Below are 15,086 nucleotides of genomic sequence, written 5' to 3'. Positions count from 1 at the left end.
TATAGACTACCTTACTCGTTCGAGGCGTCCATATCAAAACACTTCTCAAAATGGTCGCATAGCAAATGGTCCAAATACCAATACCAACGTTGTCACGCCAAATGATAATGAAGATACCTCTACTGACCATTTACTAAAGCAACTACAGAAGACAAAGGCTGATCTTTCAGTCTGGCAACTAGCTGTAAGCTCATTCCCACATCGCCAAGCTTTATTGCAAGCTTTGGCCAAATTAAACGTGGCGCATAACTCCACACCCGACGACGTAGTCAACTTGGTCTTCCAAGATTCGCCTAAGCTAAGTAACCCTGTTACTTTCTCGGATGAGGATTTGCCACCTTTCGGCGCTAGTCACAACTTGGCTCTATACATCACTGTCATTTACTTAAAGAAGAATGTACCAATGACTTTTGTAGATGATGGCTCGGCAGTCAATGTCATACCATTAAAAACAGCGTATAAATTAGGCATGAAAGAGTCAGATTGGACCCCTACCAATCAAGGTGTTCGCGCATATGATATTACACGACGAAAAGTGGTAGGACTAGTTAACTTTACCATAGCCACATGGCCAATTGAACGAAAGGTTAACTTCTAAATAGTGGACATTGAAGCATCCTTCAACATACTTATGGGAAGACCTTGGATTCACGCTTCCAAAGCGGTAACATCCACCCTCCACCAGAAAAACAAGATCCCACTAGATGGTAAAGTGTTGATGATCACTTCGTCACCCATCAAGGCGGTAATAGAAAAGAGGTCAAGCAACCAAGTACTTGCAGATCCAGTATATGAGCTTGGGGGCTTCCATAACATAAACCTTGTAGAGAGTGAGTTGGCATCTTTGTATTTCGATCCCTACTCTAATTTAGCGGTCAACCACATACTCAAATCTCAGGGATACTTCCCCGGAATGCCATTTAATCCTGTCCAAAGAAATACCTTTGAACCTTACAAAGAAGGCAACTCACAAAGGATACCACTAGGACTAGGATACAAACCCACCAAGGAGGAAGCCCTAGAAATGCTCATTCAATTCCAAAACTGCAAGAATGTGGGAATCCAAATGCGGCCCTACCTCCCTACCCTAAATGGATACTTCGTTAGAGAAGGGAGTCAAGAACTCTTTCATGGGTTTCCCGAGCCTTGGCACTACATAAGAAAACAACTGGCTGAAATCGAGATCTTTCACGATTGCTACTTTATTCCTACAGAAACGGTTCCTACCGTCAAGACTCGTCAAGCACCTTGCTTAGCCGAACAATCTGTTAGCTTACTATTTGGAGAAGATCGGTTTGTTAGAGCCGCGCAGGACGAGATCATTACCATGATACTTCAAGACGATAACTTCAACCCTACCGCATTGATCACAGAAACTAGTTCGAATCAACAGAAAGGATGGAGAAAATCGATCAAGTGGACAAACAACCAAGGAAGACTCTTCAAGCTCACCACTGGAGAAGGAGAGATGTTCAAAGGAGAACCAGAAGACGATGAATTCGAGTCAGATTCAGAGTCGGAGTCCGAGTCGGAGTCTAGAGAAGTCCCTAGAGAGTCTCCTCCTGTCGTCACTCCCACTCCCCTTGCTCCTCCTAGCTTAGCATCGAGTAGTAATAGCAGTTCAAGAAATGTCCCAACAGTTGTCCCTTTACCGCCACGGACTACTGAACAGATGGCCTATTTGTTTCAACTCTTTTCAAATTTTAATATGAATAAATCAGGTTCTGCTTACTCTTTGTGTTACTCTGAATGCAATTCTGTTTACGATGATAATGAGGATGACGCAGACCCAGACTCAATCGAAATGCCTCCTTACATAGCCACAGAAATACTACAAGAGGGGGAAGGGGGACCAGTTATAGAAAACACCGAACTCATCAACGTGGGAACCGAACTAGAACCCCAAGAACTTAGGATATGGACGACCTTGAGCCCCGCCGAAAGGGCCAGTTTTATAGACCTCCTACACGAGTTCAAGGACATATTTGCTTGGTCCTGAAAAGACATGCCAGGGATCGATAAGGATATTGCAGAGCACAGAATCCCAATCAAACCAGGTTTCAAACTCGTAAAACAGAAGCTTTGTCGGATGAGGACAGAATAGGCTCTTAAGATCAAAGAAGAAGTCGATAAGCAATTCAAAGTCGGGTTTATCAAAGTATCTGAATACTCAGACTGGGTAGCCAATATAGTACCCGTACCAAAGAAGGATGGGAGAATCCGTGTTTGTGTTGATTTCAGAGACTTAAACAAAGCAAGTCCCAAGGACGACTTTCCTCTACCACATATCGACATATTGGTGGATAATACAGCGGATCACGCGGTGCTATCCATCATGGATGGATATGCAGGGTATAATCAGATCAAGATGGCCATAGAGGATATACAAAAAACCGCCTTCGTCACTCAATGGGGCACCTATTGCTACATGGTTATGCCGTTTGGGTTAATCAATGCCGGAGCTACATATCAACGCACCGCAACTACACTACTACATGACATGATGCATAAAGAAGTTGAGGTATACGTAGATGATATGATTGTCAAGTCCAAGGATAGAGAGGGGCACATTGCGAACCTTCACAAATTCTTCTCAAGGCTACGAAAGTACAACATGAGACTCAATCCACAGAAATGTGCATTTGGGGTAACATCCGGCAAACTCCTGGGATATGTCGTTAGCCAACGAGGGATAGAAATAGACCCTTCCAATATCAAAGCTCTAATCGAAATGCCACAACCTCAAACAGAGAAGGAAGTTAGAGGATTCTTGGGTAAGGTGCAGTACATAAGTCGGTTCATATCGAAACTCACCATGATCTGTGAACCTATCTTCAAAAAGCTAAAGAAAATGGATCACACCATGTGGGATGATGACTGTTAAAAGGCATTCGACCGAATCAAGGAGATACTAGCCAAGCCACCAGTGCTCATGCCACCCCAACGAGATCAACCTCTTGGTTTGTATCTCACAGTAACTGAAACAGCCATGGGTGCCATGCTGGCCCAAACTGTAGGAAAAGAAGAAAGGGCTATCTACTACCTTAGTAAGAAATTCTTAGAGTACGAGTGCAAGTACACACCACTCGAGAAGACATGCCTCGCTCATGCGTGGGAAACAAAGAAGCTACGCCATTACATGCTTAGCTACTCCGTCAAAATATACTCCAAAATGGATCCTGTCAAATACCTCTTCGAAAAACCTGTTCTCAATGGACGCCTAGCGAGATGGAATTTGATGCTCTCAGAGTTCGATCTCAAGTATGCACCTCTGAAAGTTATAAAAGGGTGCGCTGTCGCCGAGTTCTTCGCAGAAAATCCCATCAATGATGCACAAGCAATAGACACCTGGTTGTTTCCGGACGAGAATATACTCCAAACAGATGTAGACTCCTGGGACCTTTATTTTGATGGAGCATCGAACTTAAGAGGATTTGGAATATGAGTGTTGCTCATTTCTCCTGAAGGCGAGCATACACCACTCTCTGTTAAACTCGACTTCGAGGTGACAAATAATGCTGCAGAATATGAGGCTTGCCTCATTGGACTACAAGCAGCAGTAGGTTTAGGCATAAAAAATCTTTAGGTACATGGAGATTCATCTTTGATCATCAACCAAATTACGGGACCTTGGAAAATTCGGAGTGAAAGCCTAGCACCGTATCAAGCCAGGATAGACCAAGTTGCCCAATTCTTCGATCAAGTAACGTACCTACACCTACCTCCAGAAGAGAATCAATTTGCAGATGCTCTTGCAAAACTTGCATCTTTGATTAATTTGCCGGATGATATGGTAGAAATGCCTTTATGCATCGAACGACAGTCAGAACCAGCTTATGTGCACCAAATTACAGATGAAGAAGAAAACCCAGAGGAACCTTGGTTCCAAGCAATTCTGAACTTCAAACTCAATGGCACCTATCCACCAGACATGGACAAAAGAGGACAACGTGCTATACGCTTACTAGCCTCCCAATACGTCCTCATGTAAGGAGAATTATATAAAAGAACGCCTCTTGGTGCAATCCTGCGTTGCCTTGATCATTCACAGGCACATAAAGTGATGGAAGAATATGGCCCTTACGTGAGTGGACCAATGATGGCAAAGAAAATCATGCGTTTGGGGTATTATTGGACCACAATGGAATCCGATTGCATCAAGTATGTAAGACATTGTCATAACTGCCAAATCTTCGGGAATGTGCCACACGTCCCTCCTTCACTACTCTACACCATGACATCTCCTTAGCCATTTTTTGCTTGGGGAATCGACATCATCGGAAAGATCACCCCAGCCGGAACAGGAGGTCACTATTTCATTTTGGTGGCTATCGACTATTTTACCAAATGGGTAGAAGTAGCTTCTTATACTAGTCTCACAGCCATGAACGTGGCAAAATTCATACAAACCAATATCATCTGTCGATACGGTTTCCCACATGAGATCATCAGTGACAATGGGTCACATTTCCAGGCTGAGACTGAACAATTGCTAGCCAAGTACAAAATAAAACATCACCATTCCTCGCCGTATAGACCATAAACTAATGGTGCAGTAGAGGCAGCAAATAAACACGTTGTCACAATCCTCAAGAAAATGATTGACAATTATCGAGATTGACCAAGAAGATACCATTTGCCTTGTGGGGATACCGCACATCCGTTAGGACGCCCACTGGGGCTACCCCTTTCTATTTGACCTACAGTATGGAAGCCGTGCAACCAGTCGAGCTCGAAATACCATCCTTGCGTATTCTACTCGAAAGTCAAATCCCAGAAGCCGATTGGAAGAAGGATAGATACGAAGAATTCATCCTCCTGGATGAACGAAGATTGCGTGCATTACACAATGTGCAAACGTATCAGGCACGTATCAAACGAGCCTTCAACAAAAGGGTTAAGCCAAGAAACATCAAAGAAGGAGACTTAGTTCTCAAATCAGTTAGAGCTCTTTTACCTGTCGATCCACGAGAAAAGTTCAAACCCAACTGGGCCGGACCATTTCTAGTCAAGTCCATACTCCCGGGGGGTGTGGTTAGAATCACAGACCTAGATGGGAATGAATTTGCTAACCCAACTAACCTCGACCAACTGAAACGTTACTATGCGTAGAATAGGAACAAAAACGCGCCTAGCGTAACACCACGTGTCGCTCCTGTGGCACGGAATAAAAAACGGCCCCGGGCCAGCTGAAATAAAGTTTATGTCACCTTGCTCTTGCATTTTGACAAATCGTCATCCTCATATCATCAAATAAACTGAATTGCGCTTTAGGAGTAAGTAAAGCTCATGCTTATTTTCTAGTTCATTACAAGCTCTTGCGTAGAACAATTATTCTTTTATATTTACTCGAACTATGCACAAGGGTTTGATTTTATTTCTTTAAAATGAATACGTAGGCAATCCTTCACAGGATACAACCCACTATTATTTTAAATGTAAATAGAAGGACATTTGCATATGCATTTGGAATTCGAGAAGAATAATAAAAGAAAATCACAACAGTTGCATAACCAATTAACCTTTTATTCATTTCTTTCCATAATAATAATAGTTGCCACATAATAAAAATAATGCTAAAATAAATAGGCTAGGATTCTAAAAACCCCACCATTTTATTACAAACAATAATAATAATAATAAATAATACTAAGACTTAGGCTATTCTTCCATTTTCCCTTTGCCTTTGTCATTCTTGTCATATTTCCTATCTCGACCACGAGCTGGGCGCTCATGCGCTATCTCAGATCTAATCACCAATGGTCTCTCTCGTGGTCTAGCCTTGACATTCTTATCAACCACCTTTTCGACGACAGGAGAGGTCTTTGGTTTCTTCGATGAATGAACAACTCGGAGTCCGGCTTCTTCCTTTCCCTCGGTCAAATGCTTCTCTTTCTCCTTCTCTAAGTCACGAACCTTGTAGTCAACAGGCTCGTGCTTCCTTAGTCTCTCGCGCTCCTCAGGAGTAGTAGCCTTCCTCCACTGCAAGTAGGAATCTGATACCCATAATGCATTGACAGAAGAGTTTAGGAACCACATGTTTCTTTGAGCCCATTTGATGGCCCACTCTCTTCAGCTCTCGGTAGTAAGCGCCATGGCAGTCTGAGGAACAGTGTCAAGCTTAGGAATCGTCTGCTTCAATCCAACCTACCTCATCAGCCTCTCAAGGAAGATGCATATCATGAATTCCAAACCAGGAATGCGCACCGACCGGGTAGGATCCAGAGACGATACTCCAGTGACAGACTTGAGATGCCACCATGGTACAATCCATCTAATCAGGGGTCCATCCTCGTTCTTCAACTTATTCTCCTAGTAGTTGCAAACTCTGGTAAAGTCCACCATGTAAAGCCTGGTCTCATTGCGATCGAGCGAGCATGATAAGCAGGAACATTAACTGGGGGCTCGATCAATCGAAGACGCTTCATAAGCCAAACCTACCAAGGCAAGTATTAGTATCCAACACAAACGAAAAAAAAACGAAAAAAAAACAAAAAAGAACGAAAAAAAGAAAAAAGAAAAAAAAGAAAAAAAAGAAAAGAAAAAGTTGTATTCTTTTACCTGCAAGATGATAGGACTTCCTAAATAAGGAATGTCACGGTTGGCTTTCCTGTTATCTAACCCCAATAGGATCTCTCCTAAACATAGGCAAGCTGGGCTCCTGCGCAGCTCCATCTGCTCAACTAGACTCAAATAGCGAGGATCACCTCTCATATCCTCATCAACATGCCCTTGAAGGACATAACCATGCAATAAGCAAAACCCAAATGCCCTACGCCTTGCCACATAGGAGATAGAAGGGTCTGCCCTATTTATGAATCGATCGATAAAATCAAGCATTCGAACTCCTTTTGAGGTCACAAGGCGATCAACCTCAGCTCTTGTCAATCCAAGCAAATCCCTAAATTTATTCTTATATCCTTGAGAAGTAGAGGGAATAGAAGGCATATGTTCTGGGTCCCAACCGCCAATTGCAGCAATTTCTTCAGGAAACGGACATATATCACCTCCAGGGAAGGCAAACACGTGGAAGTTCGGGTCCCAATACTCAAGACAAGCATCCAAGAACGGTTTGACGACCTTAATTAGCTTCAAGCTCAAAATCAATCCAAAGTTGTAGGCACCCATATTGTGTTTCTCCACATTTGAAAATTCGTTGGCCCATTCTTTGAGACGGATTTCTAACATATTCATGATGTATGTTTAAATTAGAGAGCTTTTATGTAAAAGACGGAAGAATTATGTGAATAAAACCTCCATCGACGTCTATATTTATACTAAAAGCTGTTTCCTAAAATCTGTCAGGATGGACACACTGGGGAAAGGGCGCAACACCTGCTGCGCCTCTTCAAAGGGACGCAGCTCATGCTGCACCTCTTCCCCAACTGTATTTCTGTGATTTTCCGCGTTGGATATTTCCTAATTCCTTAAAGCATAATTTCCTATTCATATTGGTTATTATTTTTTGGCAATTCCGTCCAATTACCGTATTTCGAGTTTCCTAATTCCACGGGCACGTATTTCGAGGCGAGATTGGCATTTTCGTCAATTCAGCACACTTATCCATTTCTTTTTTAATTTTCTTTTTTTGGGGAATCATTTTACCAATTTAATTATTTATTTCTTCAAACTTATCCATTTCTTTTTAATTTTTTCTTTTTGGAGAATCATTTCACTCCCGTTTCATATCACATTTCAAACTTTTTTTTTGGTAAAAGGTAAGTATATTAATATTAACAAAAATACATCATCTAGGGGGTATTACATACACTTTAAAACGCAAACACAAAAACAAAAAGTTACAGACTCAAAATTTTATCTTATCAAGCCAAAGTTTGTCACTACTCTTAACCATCTGCTGATTCATGGCCCAGAATCTGATGAACACATCTCGTAAAACATGCTTAACTAGAACCTCTGGGTGGATAACATGATCAAGGAGTCGAGCTCTATACCTGGCCTGCCAGATAGAGTGGACCAACATAATATAACAGCTACTAACAATCTTCTTGACCAACTTACTAAGTCTTCTTCCACATCTATACCAATGGGCTAGCTTCTTGGGATCAAAATGAATGCCAAGATAGTTCTGCAGGATATAAACACATCTGGTGCTAAAAGGGCAATCAAAGAACAGGTGAAGATGAGTCTCATCTGCTCCTGCACAGAGGTAACATTCCAGTCCCTGATTACACCCAATTCTATTCATTCTATCACGGGTAAATAACCTATTTTGGATCATTGCCCAGTAAATGAAGGAAGTTTTAGGAATATTCATGCTATTCCAACAAACCCTCCACCAGTGTACTTGAGGAAGGGAAGGCCTGAGCCACCTATACCCCTCTTGAACACTGTAGTCTTTAGTGGTGCCATTCCAATTATCATTAACATAGGCTGGCCTGAAAGTACCCATAAGGTGAGTAAGTTTCTTCCAAGTCCAGCTACAATCAGTTGGGGGTGTGTAAGAAGTCCAATGAATCCCTTTCATATACAATGGTTAATCCATTTTACCCAAAGATGGTCTTTCGTTTGGGCAATCCACCAAACATACTTCCCCAGGATGGCTTTGTTCCAAAATTTAGTGGCCTTAATACCCAAGCCTCCCTTAGTTTTAGGCCTACAGCAGTGATCCCAATGAATAGCAGGAGCTCTTAGGTAGAGATCAGTGTCCCCCCATAAGAAATTTCTACAGATGGCATCAATCTTGTTCATTATACAGTTGGGAATGAGAAAAATATTCGACCAATAAGAGTGTAGGGACTGAAGGACAGAGGTAACTAGTGTCAGTCTTCCAGTATAAGATAAATGCTTGGCCCCCCAAGCTCTTATCCTAGCCACTATCTTATCAATAAGCTTCCTTCCTTCATTGCTTGTCAATTTTTTAGAGGAGATAGGGACACCTAAATATTTGAAAGGCAATGAGCCCTTCACAAACCCAGAAATTTGTAGTATATCATGCTGAGTATTGTGGTGCACCCCATTGAAATAAATTTCAGATTTTTCCTTATTGAGTTGAAGGCCAGATGCAGCTGAGAAGGTGGCAAAAGCTCTCAAAATCCACATAATAGAGAGAGCATTCCCTTTTAAAAACAAGAGGAGATCATCAGCAAAGAGGAGATGATTTAACTTCAGGTGAGAGCAAAGGGGATGGAATCTAAAATCACTTTGTTGCCCCACAACAGTAAGAATCCTTGAAAGGTACTCCATACAAAGAGTGAACATGAGGGGGGATAAGGGGTCCCCCTGCCCGAGTCCTCTTTTCCCAGGGAAAAAACCAAAGCTGTTACCATTCAAGGATAAAGATTAGGTGGGAGTGGTGATACAGGAAATAATCCAATGGACAAACTTATCAGGAAATTTCAAGGCTTTAAGCATTTGATGTAAAAACTCCCATTCTACACTATCATAGGCTTTTTTGAGATCAATTTTGACAAGACATCGAGGTGAAGCTGACTTTCTATTGTAAAGTCTAACAATGTCTTGACAGGTAAGAATATTCTCAACTATACTCCTTCCTTTCACAAACCCTCCTTGGTTTTCACTCACAATGTCAGGGAGGACTTCACTTAATCTATTGCATAAAAGTTTAGCAATGCATTTATAAATAATATTACAGCAAGCAATAGGACGAAATTCCATGACTATTTTAGGATGAGGGACTTTAGGAATGAGAGTGATAGCAGTGGTGTTGATTTGCCTCAGAATCTTACCAGAGTGAAAAACATCTTTGACAGCAGCACAAACATTTGGCCCAACAGTATCCCAGGTGTCTTTAAATAATTGGCTAGAGAACCTATCAGGTCCCGGGCTCTTTAAAGAAGGAATAACAAAAATACACTACTTAATCTCAGCATCAGTGATTGGTTTCAGCAGAGCAGTAACATGATGGCTGTCTATTACCTTCCCAGTCCTAACTGTAGGTTTATGCACCTTGGTTGTTTGTGTACTAGTTCCAAGTAAACCTTGATAATAAGAGAGGAAAGCCTGTTCAATATCTGTATGTTCATAATAAGTATTCCCACCAGAATCAGTAATCTGAAGAACATTATTATGGATTTGCCTGGCCTTGATTTGACTATGGAAAAATCTGGTATTATCATCTCCTCCTTTGAGCCAGTCAGTCTTTGTTTTCTGCCTGAGGAAGCTGATCTTAGCATTGTTGAGAAGAGTGTAGGAAGCAGCAACCTCTTTCTCAGCCTGTAGGAGAGCACTATCATGGGAATTTTGATGCATCTGGGTCTGAATGTTATCCAACTGAATTTTTGCCAAATCAGTGGATTTCTCAATGTCAGAGAATCTATTCTTGTTAAGTTCCTTGAGGGGTTGCTTCAGGTTTTTAAGCTTAGTAACAACCTGATACATTCTAACTCCAGTGATTGGTTTACCCCATTCATGCTGGACCAGAGTCTGAAAATGAGGGTCAAGGCTCCACATGTTGAAGTATCTGAATGGGGCATTCCTGATCATAGTGACATTCCTTCTATAACAAATACAAGGGCAGTGGTCAAATGTCCCTTCATTTATAAAATAAGCTCTACTATCAGGGTACAAATGCATCCACCCAATATTGATAAGACATCTATCAATCCTTGAGAATACTCGAGTTGAAAAATCTTGTTTGTTGTTCCAGGTAAAGAAAGAGCCTTGTGCCCTGATGTCAGTCACTTCACAATAATCAACACAGTATCTGAAATCCCTAATCTCAGTCCATAAAACTTCACTTCCCACTCTCTCATTGAAATTTAGGAGGGAATTGAAATCTCCACAATGTACCAAGGAAGACTACAAATATCCTTTAAATTCTTCAGCTGAAACCACAGTCTATCCCTATCAGTCTCAGAGTTAGAGCCATAAACGACAGTGTACCAAAATATATCATGAGAGTTGATCTCCTGGACCTCTACTGTAATCTGCTGATCAGAACTAGCAATCGGATTCACAGAGAAAAGCTGAGGGATCTAAATGATCCAGACTAGGGATGGCAACGGGCCGGATCTGGACCGGGTCCAGCAGGATCCAGATCCAGATCCGCATTACGAACACGGGATCCAGATCCGATCCGGATCCGACGGGTCCAAAAATCTCAGATCCAGATCCGACCCTAACGGATCCGGGTAGGATCCGGGTCTAATCCATAGATTAAAAAAAAAAAAAAAGCAAAACCAATAAATGAGAGAAATAAATCTGATTCCAATTGAATTAATAATGGAAATACACAAATAAGGTAGCACACTAGCACCTCCATTAGTATGCTTCTTCATAAGGCTATAGATATGATTTCAATTACACTAAACCACTCCATAACTACTACGTTAGTAACTCTACAGCTACTGGAAGAGTAGAAGTGACAAAAAAAAGCTCTACAATTAGAAATATTAACAAGTCTATGTCCCACAAAACATCTAATAAAGAGTAATCTAATAATTTAGCATAGATGCATAGTAGAAGAGTGTGGTCGTTTCTGTGGGATCGGACTTCAGGCAGCGTTGATGCTCGACAATGAAGGAAGTTCAGGCGGTTATATTATTGGCGACATCGAATTTCCGACGAAAGACGACATGTGGTGGATGTGGGTGACTGTGAGGGAGGCGATTAGGGGGCCGCGAGGTGGCTTCAGGCGGCGAATTAGCTTCAGGCGACAAAGGGCGGCGGGGTGTTCAAATCTAGAAATGGCGACATAGTGTGTCTGTGTGTAAGGGTCTGATTGAGTTTATGAGGTGAGAGAGTGGTTATTTAATTTAAAACCTAATTATATAGGTCTGATGTAACTATTAAGAAAATTGCATTTGTTTATTTTTTTTAAAAAATAAATAAATAAAATATTACTTTAAATGAAAACGGGTTTGCGGGTCGGATCTGGATCTGATTAACTAGATCCAGATCCAGATCCGTTTTCAAAGTAGTGGATCCAGATCCGATCCAGATCCAACGGGTCTAAAATTTTAGGATCCATATCCGATCCATCAGGGTCCGATCCCGCGGATCTGGATAGGGTCCAGGATCCATTGCCATCCCTAATCCAGACTCTCCCCCCAGGATGATGTATGGAATTATTAATACCTTGCCAAACATGCCCTAAATTATTCAAAACCCTAATGAAGTCAGACTTCTTTATTTTAGTCGCTACTAAACCACATAAACCAATTTTATTTTGATGCAAAAACCTTCTAACATATAATTGTTTATTTGGATTATTCATTCCTCCGACGTTCCAAAAACCAATACTATCCATTATCACTCACTGGGTTAGGACTCCTCTCTTCATCACATTGACTTACAGAGCTTGCAGGATTCTTAACTGGAGAAGTAGTTGCCAGATAAGTAACATTAGGCCCAACAAGTGGAGAATCATGATGTTCTTGCCTTACAATCCGGATAATGGGACTAACAGGGGTAGGAAGTTTAGATGAGTCATGAAATGTGGGTCCCCCAAATGGTGGAGAAGAAGGAGTAGCCACTGCCTAAGGATTTGAGGTTGGGACAACTGCAGGTTTCTTTACAGGTCTCCAAACTTGAACAGTTTTTTTTGGGGCAGTAGCTTTCTTCTTACAATCCTCTTTGGTATGACCTATCCCTCTACAACTCCTACACACCACAGGCTTCTATTCATACTCCACAGCTACGCTCACATCAACACCCTTTTCATCCTTAAAGTAAATTCTATCAGGGAATTCTTGACCTACTTGGACCTCCACCATCAAACGTGCAAACCCAAGCCTGGTTTTCTGAATGGTAGGAGCATCCATACTCATATACCTCCTACAAGACCAGCAATTTTTTCCAAACATTTTCCACCCCATAACTTCAACCCTAATCCATATAGGCGTATCCAAACATGGGCTGCCTTTACTAGTTCCTTAGCCATAGAGGTAGTCTCCGTCCATGGTTTAATAATGAGAGGCTTGTTCTCAAACATAGGGAATCCTTGCTTGAGAACCAATTCCTTGCATTCCATGGTTGGGAAGTGAACCAGAAAAGACCCATTAGGTAAAAAAGATACTTTGTCAAATTTATATTTCCCCCAATATTATGAATGGAATTTTCCATTCGAGCCCAAGGGGATTTGCACCCAGTACATAATAAATTACAGCAGTGGACCAATATTCCAACTCCGGGGTCACATCCTCTACTGTAATTTGAAGGGAATCCTTAACAGACGGGGTAGGGGAAGGAGAGCGCTTACCAGTCACATGGGTCCACCTTTCCTCATCTTTTGCTGCACTTCTATGATCATCAGAATCTGTCACGTCCTCAACCACAGTACCCAAATCCACCACAAGAATCCCCATAATTTCACTCACTTGCTTCGTGGTTTTTGCATCAGACGATTGCGGAATTCCTGCTGGTGAAGACGAATTTTCAGTTGGGATTACCAAATCCGTAGGTGCCTCCATTTCATCCAAATTATCAAGTCTTAAATTTTCAGTATTAGTAAATGATAATCTAAGTTTTGCTTTTGATTTCAGTTTAGATTTAGGGAGAGATGATTTAGATCGTTTCTTTGCCATTATGCAACTGAAACCCTAATTTCTAGAGAGGATTTTATCTCACTAGATGATTTTATCTTCACATTTCAAACTTATATGTTTTCATTTTCATTTTTTTTAGGGGGGTAACCCTCCCTACCGTCTGGTCATGTTGGCAATTTTTTTGCATTTTTTCGAGTCTTTGTCTTGCGCTAATTTAGGCCATGTGTGTAAATACGTGTTTTACGTGTTTTATGTGCAATTTCTATGTAAATTTCGGCAGTATGACGGCATAAACCGTCATCTACCAAACATGTTCAAAGCTAACTTGCAGGTACAAACAAGACAACCTAGCAGCAAAGGCACTCAGGCCGTCATATATACCACCAAAAAGAAATATGTACAAAAAACTAGGGGCTCGTGCCCGAAACAAAGTCCAAAAGTCCAAAATAAAGGTCCTAAAAATGTAAAAAAGTGTATGCAGTACAACCAACAACAAAAACAAAAGGGAAACAAGTGAACTACTGCTGGTCACCACCTAGCTCAGTAACTCTCGCCTCGAGAGCAGCGATCTCGGCGTCGCGGACCTCTAGCTCCCTCAGCAGGCGAGCTGTCTCCTCTCGGGACTGCGTTAGCTCTCGCTCCAAGTCACGCTCCCTCTGTAAATGACAAGGATTGGCTCATGTCAATCATTTCAAACATAAAGAAAGTTAGAAAATGAAGTAAATGAAAGGTTCATACTTGATGTCCTCGACCGCTAGCAAGTGCCTCGACGGCAGTAGCCCATAGCCGGTTGGCTACCCTCCACAAAGCCACGAATCGAGATGGCGCTACCTATATTTCAATAAACAAGGATTCTCAATGATTTGACAGAATTAAACAAATGTATTCTTATACAAAAGCTAATTAAGTTGGGGAATTTACCCTCCGAATTAGATGCTGCCACTCGTCCAGGCCAGCATCTGTCACCGCCTCGCCAAAGTCGCGAAGCTCGGAGATCGTCGTCATCCCCGCCGCATCAGTATACTCGAGGGTCTCGGGGTACGCTAGGGGCTCGGCGCCCGCCGCCTCAACCTCCTGTAAAATTCAAATGGTTTCCATTAATCGATGATCATTCATCTTGTTTTCAAACCAATCGAAAGAAAGGTAAAGTACTTACCACGATAGGCCAGTACGCCAACCTCCGGTAGGGGAACGCCGAGTTATCCTCACCAGGAAGAAGGAGAGCGCCGCCACCGACGTCTGCCAAGTCAGTCTCCCTCTCAGCATCAGAAGGCTCCCTGAACATCGTTCGAGGAGGGTCGATGGGGACCGTTAAAGCATCTCGAGAGCACTGGCGAGCCAAACGCTCACCCAAGTACCACACAGGACGCATCGACGTCCTTAGCAGTAACCGGCTCGAGCTCCTAGGTCGAAGGACCTCAGCCACAAAAGAAGGGACGCCAGTGTAGTCCGCCCAAGGCCTGGGAACCCACTGAGATAAGCAAACAAAAGGTCATTCTTATGATCAGTTCTAAAAGGAAGCAATAAGAAAGCAAATAAAGGAAAGTGATACTCACGCCACTCAGCTGCAGGGCGTTCACATCCCGTCGACAGACGTCGTGAGAAGAACGCTGACTC

The 15,086-nt window shown here is 42.1% G+C and overlaps 1 protein-coding gene across 1 annotated transcript; it reads right to left on the bottom strand.

The window, feature by feature from the left end:
* Window positions 1-7,807: 7,807 nt before the first annotated feature.
* Window positions 7,808-13,508, bottom strand: LOC141588167 (uncharacterized). Its single transcript, XM_074409621.1, has 8 exons — window positions 13,089-13,508; window positions 12,630-12,725; window positions 12,226-12,461; window positions 10,774-10,923; window positions 9,901-10,651; window positions 9,347-9,810; window positions 8,552-9,280; window positions 7,808-8,441 (listed from the first exon to the last, which is right to left on the bottom strand). The coding sequence occupies exons 1-8, from the start codon at window positions 13,506-13,508 to the stop codon at window positions 7,808-7,810; spliced, it is 3,480 nt and encodes a 1,159-aa protein (XP_074265722.1).
* Window positions 13,509-15,086: the final 1,578 nt, after the last annotated feature.

Source organism: Silene latifolia, chromosome 6 (genome assembly GCF_048544455.1).
Source record: "Silene latifolia isolate original U9 population chromosome 6, ASM4854445v1, whole genome shotgun sequence".
Lineage (NCBI taxonomy): Eukaryota > Viridiplantae > Streptophyta > Magnoliopsida > Caryophyllales > Caryophyllaceae > Silene > Silene latifolia.
The sequence above is the reverse complement of the archived record's forward strand: the minus strand, read 5'-3'. Positions and strand labels throughout refer to the sequence as shown.

What these genes read in the sequence shown, in the direction of transcription:
- LOC141588167 (XM_074409621.1), bottom strand. Translation starts at nt 13,508, where the DNA reads ATGGCAAAGAAACGATCTAAATCATCTCTCCCTAAATCTAAACTGAAA. An exon ending in AGGATGAAAAGGGTGTTGAT is followed by an intron (nt 12,462 to 12,629) that starts GTGAGCGTAGCT and finishes TCAAATCCTTAG; the next exon opens with GCAGTGGCTACTCCTTCTTC. An exon ending in CCAGTGAGTGATAATGGATA is followed by an intron (nt 10,924 to 12,225) that starts GTATTGGTTTTT and finishes TCCGATTGCTAG; the next exon opens with TTCTGATCAGCAGATTACAG.